Source organism: Cygnus atratus, chromosome 19 (genome assembly GCF_013377495.2).
Source record: "Cygnus atratus isolate AKBS03 ecotype Queensland, Australia chromosome 19, CAtr_DNAZoo_HiC_assembly, whole genome shotgun sequence".
In the NCBI taxonomy this organism is placed as follows: domain Eukaryota; kingdom Metazoa; phylum Chordata; class Aves; order Anseriformes; family Anatidae; genus Cygnus; species Cygnus atratus.
In genome coordinates this window covers 2,830,171-2,848,939 of record NC_066380.1, presented here as the reverse complement: position 1 = coordinate 2,848,939, position 18,769 = coordinate 2,830,171, and the positions used below count along the sequence as shown (strand labels likewise).

Genomic DNA, 18,769 nt, shown 5'->3' with positions numbered 1-18,769 from the left:
AGGGCCGCGGGGGGGCGCCGGAGCGGCCGGACTACAACTCCCAGCGCGCACCGCGGCGGGAGGACTACACTTCCCAGAGCGCTTCGGGGGCGGGGAGGAGGCTCCGCGATTCCCACTGGGAAAACGAGACATTATTATTACTTTTAAAACCACAGCGAAACAGCAGAGACACCCCCTGGCGGCTCCCAGCATCCGCGGCTCCCGCTTCATGAGAGGGGGAAAAAAAAAACCAAAAACTACAACTCCCAGCACGCCCCGCGCCGCCTCCACTTCTCCTTCCGCTTCCTCCCGCCGCCTCCGTTGCGCCCCCGCCGTCCCCGTCCCCCCCCTCCCCCCCCCCCCTCCCCGGGCCGGGCCGGGCGGAGCGGGGCCTCCGAGCTCCCTGAGGCGCCCCCGGGCCCTGCATGGGCCGCCCGGCGCCATGTTCGTGCAGGAGGAGAAGATCTTCGCCGGGAAGGTGCTGAGGCTCCGCGTGTGCACCATGGAGGGCGCCGAGTGGCTGGAGGAGGTCCCCGAGGACACGACGGTGGAGAAGCTGAAGGAGCGCTGCCTCAAGCACGTAAGGAGCCGCCCCGCTGGGGGGGGGGGGGGGGGGTTGGAGGAGAAGTGGGGGGTCCCCCGGCACGGAGCGGGGGCTGGGGGGGGCTGGGAGAGGGGAGGGGGTTCCTCCAGCGCCCTCTGAGTGCCTTTAAAGTAACGCAAAGCTGGACTAGGCCGGGGTTTTTGTACACCGCTGCCCTCGTTGGCCGTCTCTGGCAGCGTTCTCAGCCCCTGAATCGTGAGAAAGGTCCCTGCGGAAAGAAATCGCCAATTCCCAGAGCTCTCTGCAACGACAAGGGGCAGCTTGGTTTGGGGGGGGGGGGGGGGGGGGTCCTTTTGTCATCTCTGCCCCCACCCCCTGAATCGTGAGAAAGGTCCCTGCGGAAAGAAATCGCCGATCTGAGGGCTCTGTGCGGTGCCGAAGGACGGCTTGGTGTGGGGGAGACCTTTACAACCTGCGGTTCCCGGCTGCAGCGTGCCTGCCCCAGCAGCTCCTCTCTGTGCGATTTACGGACCGCTGAGCACACGCCGTAAGGCGCAGGTGTGTCTGGCTTCTGAGGGCTTCCCCTCCGAGCCCCCTGCCTTGTTTCTTCTTCGTATTTAACGAGCAGTTAAAATGGTAACTGCGGTGGGAACTTCCCTTTTCTGACACGATGCTTTGCACAGCCTGCCCCTGGGTCGGCACAGTAGCTGGTGGGGTTCTCTGCGGGGAGATAACGGGCTTCTCTAATGCTCTTCCTGTGCTCTAAGCAGTAAGGCTTAATGGACGTGTCCAAAGGGTAAATTACTAGTCGCTGTCTGGAAGAGAAAATGCATAAAAATGCATAAAAATACGGTCTGTGAAAGTTGAGCTGGAAGACACAGGCTCTTTATGCTCGGTTGCTCAACTCCCGCTTCTGTTCGTGGGCGCTAAATGTTAAAACCAGCGGTTGCAGGACTGTTAGGCCGAATTTCAAAGATCTGCCGTGACTTTTATTTTAAAGCAAAAACGTCAAGCTGGTCCAGTGACCGGGCCTGACCTCAGGCCTCCCTTCTGCAGCCGTGTCCGGCAGCCTGGGCGGGCAGCCGCCGAGAGCCCCTTGGCTTCTCATTTCAAAAAGCAAATCCAGTCCCCGGGAGTGGAGCTTTATCAGTTGCATTCAGTAGTGATTTTTGTCTTCAGACCGTTACAAAGATGTTAAGAAATGTTCTTTGTTGTAGTAAAACAACGCTACGATACGAGAACATGCCCGTAATGTGTAGTGACTTGGCTGTTTGGAGACTAGCAGGTTTTATTTTTGGAAGGAGCGTGCTGTGAAGTGAAGGTGGCCGGCAGCCCAGGTGCCCTCTGCATCGTGCCCTCTGGCTGTTTGCTTTCAGCTACAACCCCGGGAAACTCCAGGTCACGGTACGCTTTGTTTTTCTGGAGCCCGAGCCTTTTTAAGTGCTTTTTGATTTGGAGGGGAGAGCAGCTGCAAATGGATTTGCTTCGGTTGAGGTAGGTGGGATCCTCCGTTAGGCAAAATGAGGGTGCCCTGCTGAAAAGAGCTGAGCGCGGGGCTCCCCCCGCTGTTATGTTCCTGGAAGAAGTCTCCTGCTCCTGTCTTGTCCCCTCTTCGGTGCAGCTGAGGGATTAAACAAAGGCTGCCAAAATAGGGTGGGGTAATGATTACATGCATATGTGCAGAGCTGAAAGGCCTTTAATTATCAGCAAACATAATTGAATAGATGCTTGCATTGCAGTGCAAGTCAGGGCAGAAGACAATTGATAACTTGGCAAGACGTTTGATTTCATTTTCTCAGCTGCTCCGTGCTAATGGTATGGATTTGCATAACCATTATGGATAATATGGAGTTTTATGGAGGGGAAAAATAGAAATGGAAAAATCATGTCTCCTGATCACGGGTGTGTTGCAGTGAATCTTGATAGCACCTTGAGATAATTTATGCAGCCATCTCTCACAAGATGCTGATTAATATATTCTCTAAAGTCCTTGAAATCCTCCCCGCAGGAGGCAGAGGAAGATAATATCCGTAAGGGTGCCCACTTCTCAATTAGGAAGGTGGACGCTCTGTCCCTCCAACGTTCAAACGCTTACTGAGCTCTGAAGTGTCACTTTTGATGTATAGTTTGCTGAATTTGATGGGTATTTTTGCTACAGATAAAAACCAGCGGGAGGGATTTTTGTTGCCTTATCTGTTGACCTGTAACAACGTAATGGCGATTACGTGCCGTTGAACTGCTGCCTTCAGTGGCACTGCCTCGTCTGTGAATAAATAAACACCTGACAGCAAATTGCTTCCCTTCCTAGCTATTTTTTGAACTCGAGTTTCTTGGAGCGGTGCCTTTTCTCCGCGCGAGGTCCCAGGCCGAGGTCCGTGTGCAGTGCAGCAGGCAGGATCAGGCCCCACGCTCTGTGGCTTCCTTCAAAAGCGCACCCGGGCGCACGGATGCGAGCTGTCTGTATGCGTAAGCCCCAGCTGTAATTCTTGTGGCGTCGTGGGGCGAGCTTCTCGTGCTCCCGTGCTTCTGCTCCCCGTCTCCTGAAGCTGCCTCAGCGCTGCTCGCCTGGCTGTCGGGGTGTGCTGAGGAGTCTCCGTGGAACAGAGGTGCGAGGTGCTCGGAGTGCAAAGACACGGTGGGTTCGTGCCCCGGGGCCTCCTCTGCGTGTTTTGAGGGATGCGGATGGTTTAAGCCACCCAAGCTTAGTAGTAGGGAGGGGCAGTACTATTTTTGAATGTTTCTGTTAATAAAAGAAAAAAAAAATAAGCGAAGAGAAAGTCTTGTGGTTTAGCAGGATTCCAAGCTCTGCAGAGAGCACTTAGCAGCACCAGGGCTTGCAAGCTCAGCCGTTGCTCAGGCATCTGTGAACAAAGGTTTCTCACCTGCCTGGCACAGCAGCCTGCTGTAAGTTCCAGCACTGAAAGGAAATGCAAATATTTATGCTGGAAGCAAAACCATGAAACAGCAGATCCCTTCCTTAAAACTCCTTTTGTACAAGAAGAAGCAGGAGAGCTCACCTTCCAGAGCATGCTCACCTCTGCTGGTGGAGCAGCGCCTGTGGGGTGAGCCCTGGGGGCTTCCTCTCCCCCCTCCCTGCCCTTCCTGTGGGTTACTGCTCCTGTTCTGGGCAAGAAGATGTCTTCAGTTACACTTTAAAGCATTGTATTTGATACAAAAATCCTGCGTTTTCTCAGATGTTCTCATGAAGCAAGGCTCCCCAGCGAGGTCTCATCGTTACTGGTGGAGGTTCGCGGTGGTTTGCTGAGAGCTAGCAGAGGCACTGCCTTCCGAGGAGGCCTTCCTGTTTCCAGGGCATGCTAAAATAGGCTAAGATATGCTAAATATTTCACTCAGCGTTCCCTTTGCTAGAGGTTCTGTTTGTGTATGCCTTACCGGTCTCTGCGGTTGTCACACACCAGTCAGGGGAACGGGAAATAGGAATAGGTGTCCCCAGGACTTCTCTTTTAAAAGAGCTTCCTTATGAATTCCTGGGGTGTTAGGGGTGACTGAGTGATTACCTGCAACCTCTAGTTTTTCACATGCGCTTAGAAGTTATTAGTAAATACCATGATTGCATGCGCAACTTTCTGTGCCAGGGAGAAGATAAATAGTGGGTACGTGTCGTGTCCTCCTGCCCCCATCAGGGTGCCTCGCAGCTCCCGTTTTCAAGTTCTTCCTTTTGGAGTCCGACCCTAAGAATGTGTAAAAATACTATGCCGAGTTTGTTCGGAGAGATGTGCCGCTGGTGTGCTTTTACGCCTTTTGGGTAACTTCTCAGATCAATTTCAGTAGCTGCTCCCAGTCCCTTCTAAGCCTTAATGCATTCTTTGGCGTTCGTTCAGCAGTTAATATGCCGAGGGATTAGTAAGAAGCTGCTGTTAGACAAAGCAGGGCTCGAACGCCCTCACCTCCATCCTGCTGAGGCATCAGAACTGAACCCGAGTTCAGATGAGGAACTGAAGAGCCACGCTGAAAACAAGTGTGTTATCTTTGGAAAAAGAACAAGAACCTGAGTTCTCCAGCAGCTGCAGGCACACCAGGAAAAGCGATGACGGCCTCTAAAGATTCCTTTGAAGGAGGCTGGCGGCAGGCGGTGTGATTACCAGGACTAAGCGCCGCGTTTGAAGTGAAGCACCGATGTCAGCGGGGTTTCTGGAATGGCTCTGTCACCTGAGGGGCGAACGCGGTGCTCTGCAGACGGGGCAGAAGTGGCTCCGTAGCAACGTGCTTTGAAAGAAGTGTCACTGAGAGCCATTTCCCCTGAGCAGAAGAGGTGAGGTCAGCATTAAGTGGCCTATTTTGTGGTGAGAACAACAGCCTCAATTTCATGGGTTGGTAGGCGGTTATTTTTAATTCTGCCTTGCTGGAATTGCGGCCATTACGCTTGCTTTTTCCACTCCAACAAATTAGAAGTCTCTCGATGCGCTGATGTAATGCTCTTTAAGTCTCTCGCTGTGGATCCGTGAGCCACTCGTGTGTGAAGATGAGTCAGTTCAAGGTCTGTGCGCGCTCCCTGCTCCATTTCCTGCTGCAGCACCAAAATGCCAGGAAGTTGAAACGCTAACCCAAACTTTGTAAAGCTCTGCGGGGGCGCAGGCACTGGGAGGCTGATGCTTATTTAGGTAAGTAGCGTGGCATTTCAGCTTGGAGCTGTCTTAGAAGCCCAGATGAAAAAGGGTGGTCCTTCGCCTTGCTGCTGGGGTAGCACAGGTCCGTCAGGCTCAGTGACAGCAGAACTTCGGAGCTGTAGGCAGAACGTGTATCTGGTACTGGGGAGCAGTTCTGTGTACTCGAATCTTTGTGCCAGGACAGAGGTAGGGCGTCGTTTGTGCCTACGTGTGTGGATATACCCGGTGCAGTCACAGAACAAACCTCTGACAGTGCTTGTGTCGTAAGCTTTTGGGATTTGAGCTTGATTCTTGTAGTGAATTAATTGACGTGCAATTTAGAATTGTAACAAAATATAGAACAAAACGTTCGTATGTGGAAAAAAATTAGCGTATGTTGGTAATTTATGGCTGGGAGAAAAGTTGGGAATGTAGCTTCGGTTCAGCGCTTCCAGCAAGAGCCAAGGTTAGGGCTCCAGGAGCCCAGTCTGTTGGTTTCGTTTTGCACCTCGAAACAAGGTGCAGAAGCTGCCTCCTTCCCAGCTTGAGGTCAAGTGTACCGAATTCACTGCTGGCGGTGGCTTGTGTGCTCTGACAGTGCCTGTAAATAGTAATTACAAGATGAAGCAGAGAATCTCTCTTCTCTTTCGACACTAGTTACGAATGAGAAACCTGCTGCATTATTACAGCTTCCCCTTCTGCAGAAGCACGGGATGCTCACGGGAGATTTCCACTCTGGTGTCGTGCTCGTTGCTACCCCCAGACTTGGCGCGACCGTGGCGATCTGGTGAAGAACTGACGGAGCTGTGGGTCCTGGGGTATCCGTGTTTGTTCTGAGTCTGCACGGGCCTGAGCGTAGGACCAGGCACTCAAAATTGAGTGTGGTGCAGATGTACTGTGCTGCAAAAGTATAAATCCACCTGTATAGACGGGCTCGGTGCCCTTGAAAGATTTGTTTGGGGTGACGTGGATGTAACATTAAGTCTTTGACTGTTGTAAGGAAGTTTTTTAGAGTATCACAATCTGTTGAACTTAACGGCAGCTATTAACAGCATCGAGGAAGGCAGGCTGGAATCCTTCCTTTTGTTGATTATTCATCCCAGCCAGCAGCTTGGATATGCAGGCAGGAACCTACCGCAGAGCATCGTCACAGCACGATTCAAGCCGTGGTTTCTTTAATAACACACGTCCTGTGCGCTGGCCTCTAGCACAGCGTGCCATTTCTTAAGGCGTTAAGAAGCTCGTAACTGATGGCACCGTTTGTATGCGCAGAATCCTAAGTGCAAAGCGCCGTGATTCACGTAGAAGGCTTATTTCTGTCTCTGATCTTCAGTATTTGTCTTCTGCAGTGTGTACCTGGGAGCTTGGAGGATCCAAAAACTGTGACACATCATAAGTTGATACACGCTACTTCTGAGAAGGTGCTGACAGACACAAAAACAGTGTTGGAGGAAAACATTCAAGATAGAGGTAAGATTGTCTTTTTTATCCTACCAGCCTGGACATGGAAGACTGTTTAACTACTTGAATTCCAATTTTCTTTTTAATATCTACACTCTGCTTCAGCCTAGGAAGCTAATTAAGTGGCAGGAAAAAGAAGAGGGGAAAAAATACCTTCCCCCGATAATGTACGATGAGCAGTTTGCTTTCCTTAACTGTTCCTTTCGAGTTACAAAACAACCCAAAAACTTCTTGGGGATTTTCTTGAGGTCTCCAGGTCAAGCAGAAGGATGTTTGCTGAAGCTTGTCTGAGTGTCCACAGTTTGTATCTTATTCAGTCCTCTGCAAGTGTGGGGCAGAATTCCTCACACCGTAGCGTCACTGACCACAGTAGCGTACGTGAGGTGTGTATTTGCTCCTGAACTTTAAAGGTGTGGAGGATTGATGTGAAACAAAAGATCTATAGGTAAGAGCTGTCGGGATCGCTGGAGTCAGTTTTTACAGGACAGCTTAAGCTCCTGGTCCCTTCTGGAGATGACAGGCCGTGTTCCAGGAGGTGTGAGAAGCAGGGCTGCTGTAGAATGGACCATTGTCTGAGCCAGGAGCTCCACAGCAGTAGTGTTCTGGTTTTGCCGGAGTTCACACAGGTTGGAGAGCTGTTCCTGTGATCGTGAGCAGCAGTTTGGTCTCTTTCTCTTGCAAGGCAGCGTCACCTATCACCTCCAGAGCTGAACAGGAGTTGAGAGCTGCCATCTTAGGCAGAGGCGAGGGGCAGCTTTTTTGCTGCTCGGCGGGGGGTTATTTCTAGGCAAGGCACCAGCTCCTCCGGAGTTGAATTGCAGCGTACGGCAGCTAAGCAGTACTGAGCTGTCATGCGAATGCCTCTCTGTGCCTCCTTCCCCTGCAATGTGCTCTGCCTTTTAAGTGCCCTGCTGCTGTCAGGGAGGCGAGATCGCAGCCGACAGCTGACTGCTGCTGGCTGGCTCCGCTTGCCGCTGCACAGGACAGCCAAAAGGCAGCACGTGGGTCCTTTCATGTTCTCGTCAGCTGGGTGAGTGAGGGTTAACAGCCCTCACCAGCTGTTGCTCCTGGCTGTTCTGTGCTGAGCCAGACCAAGGAAACTTGCTGCACAACGCATGATTTGTTTGCTTTTTACCTGCTTAACGTGATGGGCTAAAAACTGCTCTGTCTGGCTGAAGGACTGCAGATGCCGTGCAGGCCTGCTCTGGGCTCAGAGTGGCGCAGTGATACAGACATCTTTATGTATGGGGTAATAATTCAGGTGCTAGAAACTTCTAAACCATCATATGATTTCTAGAAAAAGTGTGCCTTGAAAGGGGAAAGCATTAGTCCAAAAGCCTTAAGCAAGCTCATGCCACGTGATGTGGGTTATCTGGGACTGAAGACTTGTTTGCCCTTGAGGCTTGCCTCAGTTGGCTCAGTGATGCAGCCCCATGGTAGGCAGTGAATTGCTCCACATGCAAAGGTGAGCTTCATCCTGATACTGAAATTGTCTTCAAAGCTTGGCGCTTGACTCCCTGCAGTTGAAGGAAGGCCCTAGGTTGGACCAAAAGCCATAACATGGCCCGTCTCTACTGTTTCCTCCTCAATGGAGGTGCTGATGAGTTGTTATTATGATGGGCTAATTACTATTAACGTAATCATACAAAACACCTGGAGCTTTTCATACCCTTTCTTTAAAGGTATTGCGTGAGGAGGAGAAGCCAGTAACAAAGTGTAACTAATGATGGAGCGTGTTTTGCATTCAGCACGCGCTATGGAATAGCAAACACCCAAGGTGGATGTGTAAAGCCATACAGTTTTTAAGTGAGAAAAAGGTCTGATGCTACAGTGGAATTAATACAGAATTAATCTCTAGGAAAACTTGAATTTGTGAGGTATCGTACAAGGACTGTTTTCACATTGCTTTCTAATGTATTTTGGTATCATTCTCTTTCCAGATGTCTTGCTCTTAATCAAGAAGCGTGCACCACCTCCGCTCCCCAAGATGGCAGATGTGTCAGCAGAGGAGAAAGTGAGTTTGAAATGGTTTCTTGGTTTGGACATGTTGATTAACTACTTTATTAATGAGCTACAGAAAGATTGTTGTGGTCTACTCTTTTTGTTTTATTTTACTCAACTGGCAAATACAGCCAGCTAAACTCTAGGGAAATTATTTTGTCTTTCTTCCAAACTTTGGGGAAACTGATTTTACATTTTTGACTTGGATTGTGAGAACATTTGCCTCAGAATAAGACATGCAGGTGCATTCTGTGGGAGTGGGACAGACTTATCTCTGGAAAAAAAATGTCTGGTAACTGTATAAGCATACTTCAGCAACTGCCTTTTCTCTTTTGAAAACTCCACAGAAATCTATTGATTGGCTTTCTGGCTGTCGTATGTCTTTAGCAATGAGTGGCTTATCACCCTCTAACCAGGTCCCTAGAGCTGAAGTGTTGGCCCCCTGCTACTCTTGTTTTGTTTTTTTCTCACAACATAATTGTTACTGAGGGTCAGTGATATCCAGGGTGACACCTAGACGTGAGTGGCACTGCAGTTGACATTAGTGCATAAACACTTGAGCAATGCTTGTGCTTGACACTGTGAATTCCTAGGTCTCTCCACCCCCTCCTTGCAAAGCTTTGTTTTTTCTTGCTTTTTGTAGGTATTGGTGTTTGTCTCTGTATCCCTTCCTGTAGGTATTGGTGTATGTCTCTGTCTCCATTACGGTCTTGCTGTGCAGAACGTCACCATAAGAACCTAAGATACAAGACTGGGAAATATTTATAGTTCGTACCCTGCTACGTTTTCTCCTGGTCTATAAGCATGTACTGAAAATCCAAGGCACCATATATCTCTGCATGATACTTGCAAGCAGTAAAGCACTTCCCCTGTGAAGCAGTTAAGTGTTAGCCTGTTCACAGCGTTGGTACATCTCCCAACAAACCATGGGTTGGAAGAGAGTGTGCTCTGAGCAGGCCATGTGGAGTAGTGTATGGTCCTGGGAATCGAGGCTTCCAGTTTCTCTCCATGTTTGGTGCATCGCTTTCCCTCTTTCTGCTGGAATTTCCCCACTTGTTTAGATAACAGAAATAGATTTTTAAAAAGGACTGAAAGTGGGGCAACCCAACAGGTCCCGTTCTGCTCTATAATCGCAAAACGTTAGCGCTATTAATCCGTTGTATTGCTAGACTGCTGTTTCTCGTAGTTGCAAGTTACAGAGCACTGCTTGATGCCTTGGTGAAGAATATGAAACTGCTCTCAGCTATGCTATGTTCTTTGTTCTGTGGATAATGGGTTATGAAACCTGATCCTGTTTCCCATCCTTCAGAGGAAACAAGAGCAGAAAGCTCCTGATAAGGATGCTATTCTCAAAGCAACTGCAAATCTGCCCTCTCGCAATGTAGATCGCACTGTGGCCCATCACAACATGAGGGATGTAAGTATTAGACCTTTTAACTCCTACACTAATATCCAAGTAGGCTTTTATCTCGTATAACCTCTTCTCTTCCATATGAATGTGATTAGCCTTTCTCTGTAAGAGAAATTCAGGTGTGTATAAAAGTATATTAAAGTCGATAGTACAACCTGTGTGTAAATCTTAAGTCATTTAGTGATTAAAAGCCACTCTGTTCTGAATTACGGTTTTAAATGTTTTATTTGTCCATGGGAAAGCCTCAGTAAATACTTCTTGAGATCTGGCAGATGTGCAGTTAGGTTTCAGTCTTCTATAGTTTGGGAGTCTGCAATTTTTTTCCTCTTCCACGGTTTTGAAGAGTCATAAATGTTGACTTCAGTAGTTGAGTGCTGTCTGTAGTACTTCTAGCTGTGTCTTCAGCAGTGTGGAGACTCCTTTTACACTTCTGTACTAGTAGGCGCACGATGCAGTGAACAGCGCTCTGTACAAGGGGCCAGACTATAGCAGAGACACTAACAACAGCCATGTTAACACTTAATGATGCCTGTTTTTTTCCTGTCCGAGTGTTTTCACAGTTTCTTTTCTTGCAGTTCCAGACAGAGCTCCGGAAAATCTTAGTTTCTCTCATAGAAGTTGCACAGAAATTGCTAGCACTGAATCCAGATGCGGTTGAACTATTTAAGAAGGCAAATGGTATGAACATATCTTTATAGTTATTAGTTTTATCCTAGGAATTTGTTTTCTTATGTAGCAAAAGAGTAGCCTTGCAGAGTTAATTCCAGACATTAATGTAATAGAGCTAATAATAACTTTGTGGCAAAGATCTCAACTTGTGGTACCAGTTTTATAAAACGAAGGAATTTATAAAGTCCCTTTGGGATAGATGAGAAGTTTCATTTAAAACTAAACCAGTAGCAGCGAAACAGTTGGAAAACTTTGCAAGACTTGGTAAAAAAAAATAGTTGAAAATGCACAAGGAGATGGTAAAGTGGGGAGAAATTTTAGCTGTAGGTTCAGCATGGGAAATGCCCTTGAGATTTGCTAGGACTGGATCCAACTTTCTAGATGATTGATAAGCAAATCTTCAGCGAGTCTCCCATATATTTAATTATGTGAGCATATAGTCATGCAAAAGTTTGTCTGTTACTAGAGATCTTGAACAAATCTGGACAAAGTCTTTGTCCTGGAAGACTCTATCTGAGCCTGATCGAGCTGAGTGCAGCAAACTAAATGGTGAGATAGCAAATTCGGGGCAGAAACAAAAGCAGGGATGGAAGAGAAGAACGGGGTTTGAACTTAACACATGCCACTCCACTGAGAAAGGGTTGTATTTTAGCTCGAAGTCAGTCTGAACGTTGTTTTGTTTGTGTATATCTAGCCATGCTGGATGAGGATGAGGAAGACAGAGTGGATGAGATAGCTCTGCGGCAGCTTACAGAAATGGGGTTTCCAGAGAGCAGAGCTGTCAAAGCCCTTCGATTAAATCAGTAAGTGTACTGAGCACACTGCCTGTAAATTATTTGATACGGTTTTTAAAAAAAAAAGCATTTTTTTCAGAAGCCTCCTTATGTGGGTCGCCTAAAACTAGGTTTGAACAAAGCAGTAGTTCAAAGAAGACTTCTGTCTCAGGCAACGTGCAGGTGCAAATGGCCCAGGAAAGGGGAAACAGTGTTGTACTTGTTCTGGAAAGAATAGCTTGTCTGCAGTTCACAAGGCTGTCAGGCTGGCACTGTTTCTGAGTATTAAAGTCACATTTTCTGCTTTAAAATTTTAGAGGGGAAAAAAGCAAGCCTAGCCCATCCAGATTGGTTTTTCAGCTGTAGTAAAAATACTTTCTGCTGATCTTTTAAAAACATTCCAAGAATATTATAAAGTCCAGATAGCAACTGTAGGAAAAGAGGAGGTAACGCAGTTCTTCTCGTGCTCTAAGATGAAACAGCTGTGCCGCCTCGTTTCTGAGAGGGGGTTTCTTAGGCCATTCGTAAAAAATTTCTAATGATAGAGAATCAACAAAATATTCCAGTCATTCTTTTCCAGCCTCTCTCCCTTTGGGCTTAGGAGGACTTTCCCCCGATGTCCTCCATCTTTCATGTCGTAAGTGAAAAGCCAAGTAGTCAAAGGCTTCCCTTTCTTAGAACATGTAATTACCATGCAGTCAAATGAAATTGCACGTTCAGGTACGCTGTCGTTATCTTTGCTTCCTGTGTATTCATTGGGAAGGCATGTGCCGGGTCTCTCTCAAGATCCCTTAGCTTGGGTACTTGCAGTCCAGCAGTTGACTGGGTTATGATCGTGGCGTTCTGTTGGCCTCCCTGGAGGTGGCCGCTCCTTTGAGGGATCGCCGATTCCTTCTTGAGTCAGTAGAGGAAGAGATGAGTGGTACACATCCTGGTGCAATTGCCTGCATTGAATTTTGCTCTCGCTCGAGATATATTGTGCACATGTTCTCCCACTTTCTTCTGTTGTTAATGGCATTCCTTTATCACTAGATGTCTGAGAGATCTCTGTAAGAAGCAACAAAGCAGCTTCTGTCTGAGCTGTGGTTCCATGTAAATTTGGAACACGCTTCGCAGTTTTGTCAGCAGTTGCGAATAGCCAGTGTTTGTCTGTTGTGAAATAAAGCAGATGATTTGGAGAATAAGGTGACTGCCTTAGAAATGCCTTTTAAAATCTGGGATGCAGCTGCCCAAACTGGACTTCTCTGAAGCCAGGATGACAGAGGAGTGATGACTCTGGGGCCCTGAGTGCATGTAGAATTAAGGTGCTCCGAGGTTTGCTCCAAAACTGTATTTATGACAATTCAGATACTAATTAATCATTAAGTCAAGATACCACCAGGAATAAATGCAAAGGAAAATGTATGTGTAACACCACCTCTGGAGTGTTCCTCATCCCTTTGTTTTAATTTTCTTTTCAGTATGTCGGTGACACAGGCCATGGAGTGGTTGATAGAACATGCGGATGACCCTGCAGTAGATGCTCCGCTGCCAGGCCAGACTCCATCAGAAGCCCCGGCCGAAGCTGGTGCATCCTCTGCTGAAGCAACTGCGGGTCCTAGTTCAGAAGCAGGTGGGGAAGAGGCCAAGGATGAGCTGACAGAAATATTCAAGAAGATCCGGAGGAAAAGAGAGTTTCGTCCAGACCCACGAGTACGTGGTGTCTATCTTGCTATTTGTTAACTGTTAGAACTGAAAGGGACTGGGTTGGCATCACAGAATCCAAACAAATGCTCGTTTAATAAATGGAATGGGACAAGCGTGCAGATGTATGTTATGCTGGTGTGACAGTATTTTAGTGGAAGTCTTCAGGGGCTGCTTGAATTCAAGTTGCTGAAAGGGATATTACCACTGCTGTCTCGGTTAACAGCATCTAAATTACTGACACTTTACACCTGAAAATTAGTCGATGCTACTGATATGACAGTCATAAAAAGCACTGTCTGGCATCAAGGAAGGGTTGCAGGACAGTATTGTCCTTTTTGCTGTAGAGAAGGACAGAAGAGCATTGTTGTATTTAGGGGATAAGGAAAAGTATCACCAGCAGTTAAGTCTTTAAGTCTTGCATCAAAGGCAGAAGTTATCATTTTTTCAGCGCACAATACTAGCTGAAGTGAAAATATGTGCTGTTATCACACTGTAAATTCACCAGGAGGTGCTCTTTAGAATCTATCACTTCACTTTTACAGTAAATGTTTTTTGTGATTTTAGTTGCAAGCTGCAAAAGTAGGATTTGATGACCTGGGTACGATTTCTAAATAACATTTTTTCTCATAACAATATCTAGGTACATTTGTCTAAATATGCAATGCTCACTAGCGATATAATAAATCCCAGAAGTAAAACTTAAATCCAGTGAATAGAACTACAAATGCACGAGATCTTGGAGCTTGTGGAGCTTGATTTGTCAGTGAGAGATCAATCAAAGCCTTGTGACACAAGAGAAGTTTTAAAATGAGGTGTTTCCATCCTGTTCTCCTTCCCACACCAGCTACTTGCTCTTTGCCTTGCATTCAGCTTTCAGTAATGACAACAGGAACTACCTTCAGTCTCACTCTTAAGTGTCTTTATTATGGAAAAGGAATAAATCTTTGGATAGACAGTATTTGAAAACTCTGTAGCTAAGATTGCTTAGTAGTCTGCAAATGGAAACCATGTTTTTTTTACCCCCAAAAAAATCTGGACAGAAGGTGGAGGATGTGATTGTTTTAAATATTGTATTTATGAAGCCGTGCAAATCTTACAGGCTGTCATTGCCCTGATGGAGATGGGATTTGATGAAAAAGAAGTGGTAGATGCACTCAGAGTAAACAACAACCAGCAAAATGCAGCCGTGAGTACAATGTCATTTGTTCCTTATTGCCGTAATCATCTGTTCAACTGATTTTTTCCTCACTGATTGATGTTTTGATTTGTCATAAAGCTGAGCTGCTACTGGAGATGAAATGAACACTATTCTGTGCCTTTTTCAGTTAGATACATAGCGAGAATACAAAGGTTTTAGATTTTTTAGAGGAACTCAGCATGCATGAGCTTGAGGCTGATCTGGTTCATGTTGCATATGTGGATTTTCAAAAAGCTTTTCTGAAGCCTCTGGTGAAGGAGCGTCTCTAGAGATTATGCTATTGTGTGGAAGGAAAAGGTATTCCCAATAAATAACTGACTAAAGGACAGGAATAAATCAGGCAAGAGATTCAGGCCATGCAGCGTATGAACTAATGTTTGGCACCAATGCATTCCAGAATTGGTGGAATCCAAAAATAAGAAGGCTTTCGAAGATTGATTAATGGGTATATTAAGTAGAAAGGTGTGGACGCAGCTGGCGGTCAAGGAACCTTCTCAAGCATCCAGTGCTAGCTACTCTCGGAGAGGATGCTGGGCTGCATGGCTCTTCCAGATGACCTAATGCGACCATGCTGATGGAGTTCCTATGCGGCAGTGCGTCTGCACGACACCATGCGTTGAAAAGAAATGTATAGTTCAATGCTTCTGTGAGAGGAAAAATATTTTATCATGCTGCATTGTCGAATGTTTTGGCAGAGTCATTTTAATGGAATCAACCATGAAATATGTTGTGTTTGGTGATTTCTTTCAGTGTGAATGGCTGCTAGGAGACAGAAAGCCTTCTCCAGAGGACCTAGATAAGGGAATCGACACCAATAGCCCTCTCTTCCAAGCCATCTTAGAAAATCCAGTGGTACAGTTAGGGTTAACAAACCCCAAAACTCTACTAGGTAAGTCCTGATAATTTGGGTTCCTGATAAATATACACTGTCTCTGCATTTCTTAGCAAATAAGAACAGAGACAGGATGATGACAGCACACGTTGTGGGATGCGTGCAGCTCTGTACCCTTTTCCTCGCTTTCAGCAGCTGTATTGTTTGCTTGCTTCATTTTGCAACTCAGCTGTACCACCAACAGAACTTGGGGCTGTCCCAGAAATGACACTAATTCCCTAGGCTGCTGGTTTACACTTGCTGAACTCAGAACTTCAATAGCTGCTGGCTGCAATGCTTTTGTGGATTTAGGAGACCTTTTGTGTGCTCCCTTTGGCTATGGGAGAAAAAAATGGAATGTCTGTTTAGAACCCTGATGAGTTCACAGAAAAAAAACGCAAGGCTGTCTCCTGCTGTACAGCTTACTGTGAGCTGCAGCCTGATCATTGGAATGGAAGATAACTTGTGAAAGTGTAACCAAACAAGAAGTCAAAGCTAAGGCCTTGCTTATCAAAATCGAGACAGCGTTGGTGAAAATACATTTTTCCTTTTCTGTGGTAAAGCCTGTTTTCTTGGTCAAAAATGCTGTGAGCGTGGCAAGTACTGGGCTGATGAACCTGATGGTGAAAAGTAAGTCTTTGTTGGATTGGTGTGTCTGACACTGGACAAGAGTACAGGAGAGTGACATTGGCTCTATGTTGTGTTCATCAAATTTTGCGTTTTAGTGTGTGGCTTCAAAATTTACTTGAACACTTGCTTTGAAATAAAGGATGTGTGCGCAGCTCTGTCAGGAGAGCTTTTAAAAATACTTCTTTAAATGTAATCAGGAGAGTTTGCAAGTCTTTAAATAATTCAAGAGCAGAACCTTCCCACCCTCATTTCTGAACAAATGGTCTCTTCATTTCCAAAGAGGGTTCCACACTGCAGCTCAGAATATAAATAGAAAACGAAATGCCATTATATGTGCTTGTAAGGCTTGGATGAACATCAGAGGATACATCTGCAGATTGCTTATGTCACAGATTTTAACAATGTTTGCATTTAATTAGATATTTAAAGAATGTAGATAAATCTTTAGGTTTAAGCTCTTGAGTCTGTGTAAAAGAATACAGAGTGGTGAAAGGTGAGATCTGTACTTTATTCTGGGCTTTGCAGTAGGCGTGGTGCGTGACCTTGAGCAAGGTATTAATGATGAGCCTTTCAGAGGTGCTTGGTGCTTATGGCTCGCACTAATGTCGTTAGAGCTTTGGAGACTAACGCTTTGTACGTTCCTGGGAAAGCGAAGACACTGCCCCTCGTGCTGGTCTGCCAGACCCTTGTCACACTGACCTTTTGGTGACTCCTGAATAGATCAGATGTGCAACTGCTTTTTTAGTCCTGTTCCGTAATGACTGCTCCAAATGTCCAGTAGTCCAGCGCAGGGTCTGTCATAAAGGTTATAAATTATTTCATGGGTCGTTCTTTTGCCAAAGTTGTGGCTTAGCTCTTGCACTGGATGCCTGGTTCCTTCAAAATACGTAGAAGAGTGAAAACTGGCATGCAGAAAAGAAATCTTAGTGTAAAAACAGCTCCGTATAGAAAGAATAAAAATTGCTCTTAAGTATTTGGATCTCTGTCACTGTTCAGAAATAGAGGCAGTCGTTCTGCACAGACAGCCTTTCCCCTTCTGTCTGTGTCTAGGCAGGTAGGCCTGGCTGTTCCCCCTGTCCCCTGACATGCTCCCCGATGTCCTCAGCCCTCCAGATGGCAGGAAGGAGAGCGCACACACTGTTCAGAGGGAAGATGCTGCTTCCCTTCTGGCTGCAGGGGCCTCCGTGAAAAGATAGAGCCCTGAGATCTGGGGGCTGGCTCTGCTGCTCATTCCTAGGTAGCCTTTGCCATACCTACTTCTTATTTTGCTGGCTTAGTTTCCCCTTCTGAGATGTTATAAGAGTAACCAAAGTAAATGTTTGTGAAGTGTTTAGCTCTTCAAGCCCGTGTCCTTGAGGCTTTGTGAAATGGTTTATAATCCAGGCTGAGTATTTAATCAGCCTCTGCCCGCAATGAATTTGATGCGAAGGAGTGAGGGAAGTGTAACAGCCTGTAGCATCCCGGTCTGTGGAGATTTGGGAGTAGAAATGGTAAGTGTATGATGTGTTCTCACCGTGGGGGGGATGCTTGCCCACTGCGTTAGGTAAGTTGTAGCTATTTCTACCTCTCCTGTCGTTGAAGCATCCCAAACGCGGAAGCATCTGCTGACTACAAGCCTAAACACGTTGCGCTTTCCATCTCTTGGCAGCCTTCGAGGATATGCTTGAAAACCCCCTGAACAGCACTCAGTGGATGAATGATCCCGAAACGGGGCCTGTCATGCTACAGATCTCCCGAATCTTCCAGACACTGAATCGCACGTAGAGGGGGATGCCAGTCCACTGTGCCACTTCCTACTGTCCCTCGTGTCACCTTCTCCTCACGGGAGGGTGCATGGGTTGTTGGGGGGGTGGGGGGTGGAAGGGGCAGGAGGGGGCAGATTCTGGCCGAGGGGGTGTCTCGCACGGGGTATGTAGTTAACGGCCAACTGCAGTTAATTGCCTTGTGGATTTAGTGTTAGTGGAAGAGGTTTGAAGACTTGTTTATGTTTTTTCAGGTATTAGGTCAAAAATAAAGTATATCAAAAATAGGAAAAGGTTTTGTGAAAACAATTAAGAATCTGTTGGAAAGAAATATGATATTGCTTGTCAAAAAGGCCTGTGACAGTAGTTTTCTAGCCAGTTTTACTAGCGTCTGGCTAATGTTTACAAAAGGTCACTGACCACTAGCATAGGATATTAATCATCTCCATGCAGTATTAATTTATGGCTATATCAAATTATAAAATGCTTTTTAAAATTGATTCTTAGGGAACGTTTTTTAAAAGTCCAAATATTGGGAGAGCAAGCACATTTCTATCCAAACTTGTCTGTCTTGCATTATAATTTAAACAGAATAATTCATAGATGGAATTCTTTTAATAAATAGCATTACTTTTTCCTATTTATTTTCTGCGTTAGTGTTGTTCCAGTCCCGCAGCAGTTACACTTCTAGGAGGTTCTCTGCCAGCTACGTTAAAGATGCAGTATCTCTTTCGCAACAGAACTTACTACACCGACCCTTGGATTCTCAAGTAGGCTGCAGTTCATCAGTTTACACTATGCCATGTCGTAGTGCAAAGAGGATATCTTCACGTTGAATCTTTTCCGTTTTTGTGTGCAGGGTTTTGGAAAGGGGGACTTGTGGCTTTGTTTCAAACGGTTTGCAAAAAAAAAAAAAAAAGCAACTAATTTGCATGGGTTTTCAGTGAACGGTGATCTGCAAAGACGCAGAAACACTTAGGTTTTTATCTTGTTTACCATGTTTAAAAGCACGCTTAAAATTATCTACTTTGAGATAGAAGTGTTTCTTCTTGACCCTTTCACCTTGGAAATACCGAGAAAGTCAGGCTGTGTCTTTGCTAGTTTTGTCAGAAGATTGACTTAAGATTTCAGACAGCGGTTGTGAGCTTGTTAAGGAGAGAACTCACCGGTGAATAGCCAGCTAGTCGCTGTGATTGG

The 18,769-nt window shown here is 46.2% G+C and overlaps 1 protein-coding gene across 1 annotated transcript; it reads left to right on the top strand.

Annotated features, from left to right (window-relative positions):
• Positions 1-305: 305 nt before the first annotated feature.
• UBAC1 (UBA domain containing 1) lies at positions 306-18,216 on the top strand. Its single transcript, XM_035555550.2, has 10 exons — positions 306-559; positions 6,480-6,600; positions 8,532-8,605; positions 9,902-10,009; positions 10,579-10,681; positions 11,367-11,475; positions 12,906-13,137; positions 14,231-14,317; positions 15,080-15,218; positions 17,479-18,216. The coding sequence occupies exons 1-10, from the start codon at positions 422-424 to the stop codon at positions 17,592-17,594; spliced, it is 1,227 nt and encodes a 408-aa protein (XP_035411443.1). The 5' UTR covers positions 306-421; the 3' UTR covers positions 17,595-18,216.
• Positions 18,217-18,769: the final 553 nt, after the last annotated feature.

What these genes read in the sequence shown, in the direction of transcription:
- UBAC1 (XM_035555550.2), top strand. Translation starts at nt 422, where the DNA reads ATGTTCGTGCAGGAGGAGAAGATCTTCGCCGGGAAGGTGCTGAGGCTC. An exon ending in GGAAAACATTCAAGATAGAG is followed by an intron (nt 6,601 to 8,531) that starts GTAAGATTGTCT and finishes TTCTCTTTCCAG; the next exon opens with ATGTCTTGCTCTTAATCAAG. An exon ending in AAAGCCCTTCGATTAAATCA is followed by an intron (nt 11,476 to 12,905) that starts GTAAGTGTACTG and finishes TTTTCTTTTCAG; the next exon opens with TATGTCGGTGACACAGGCCA.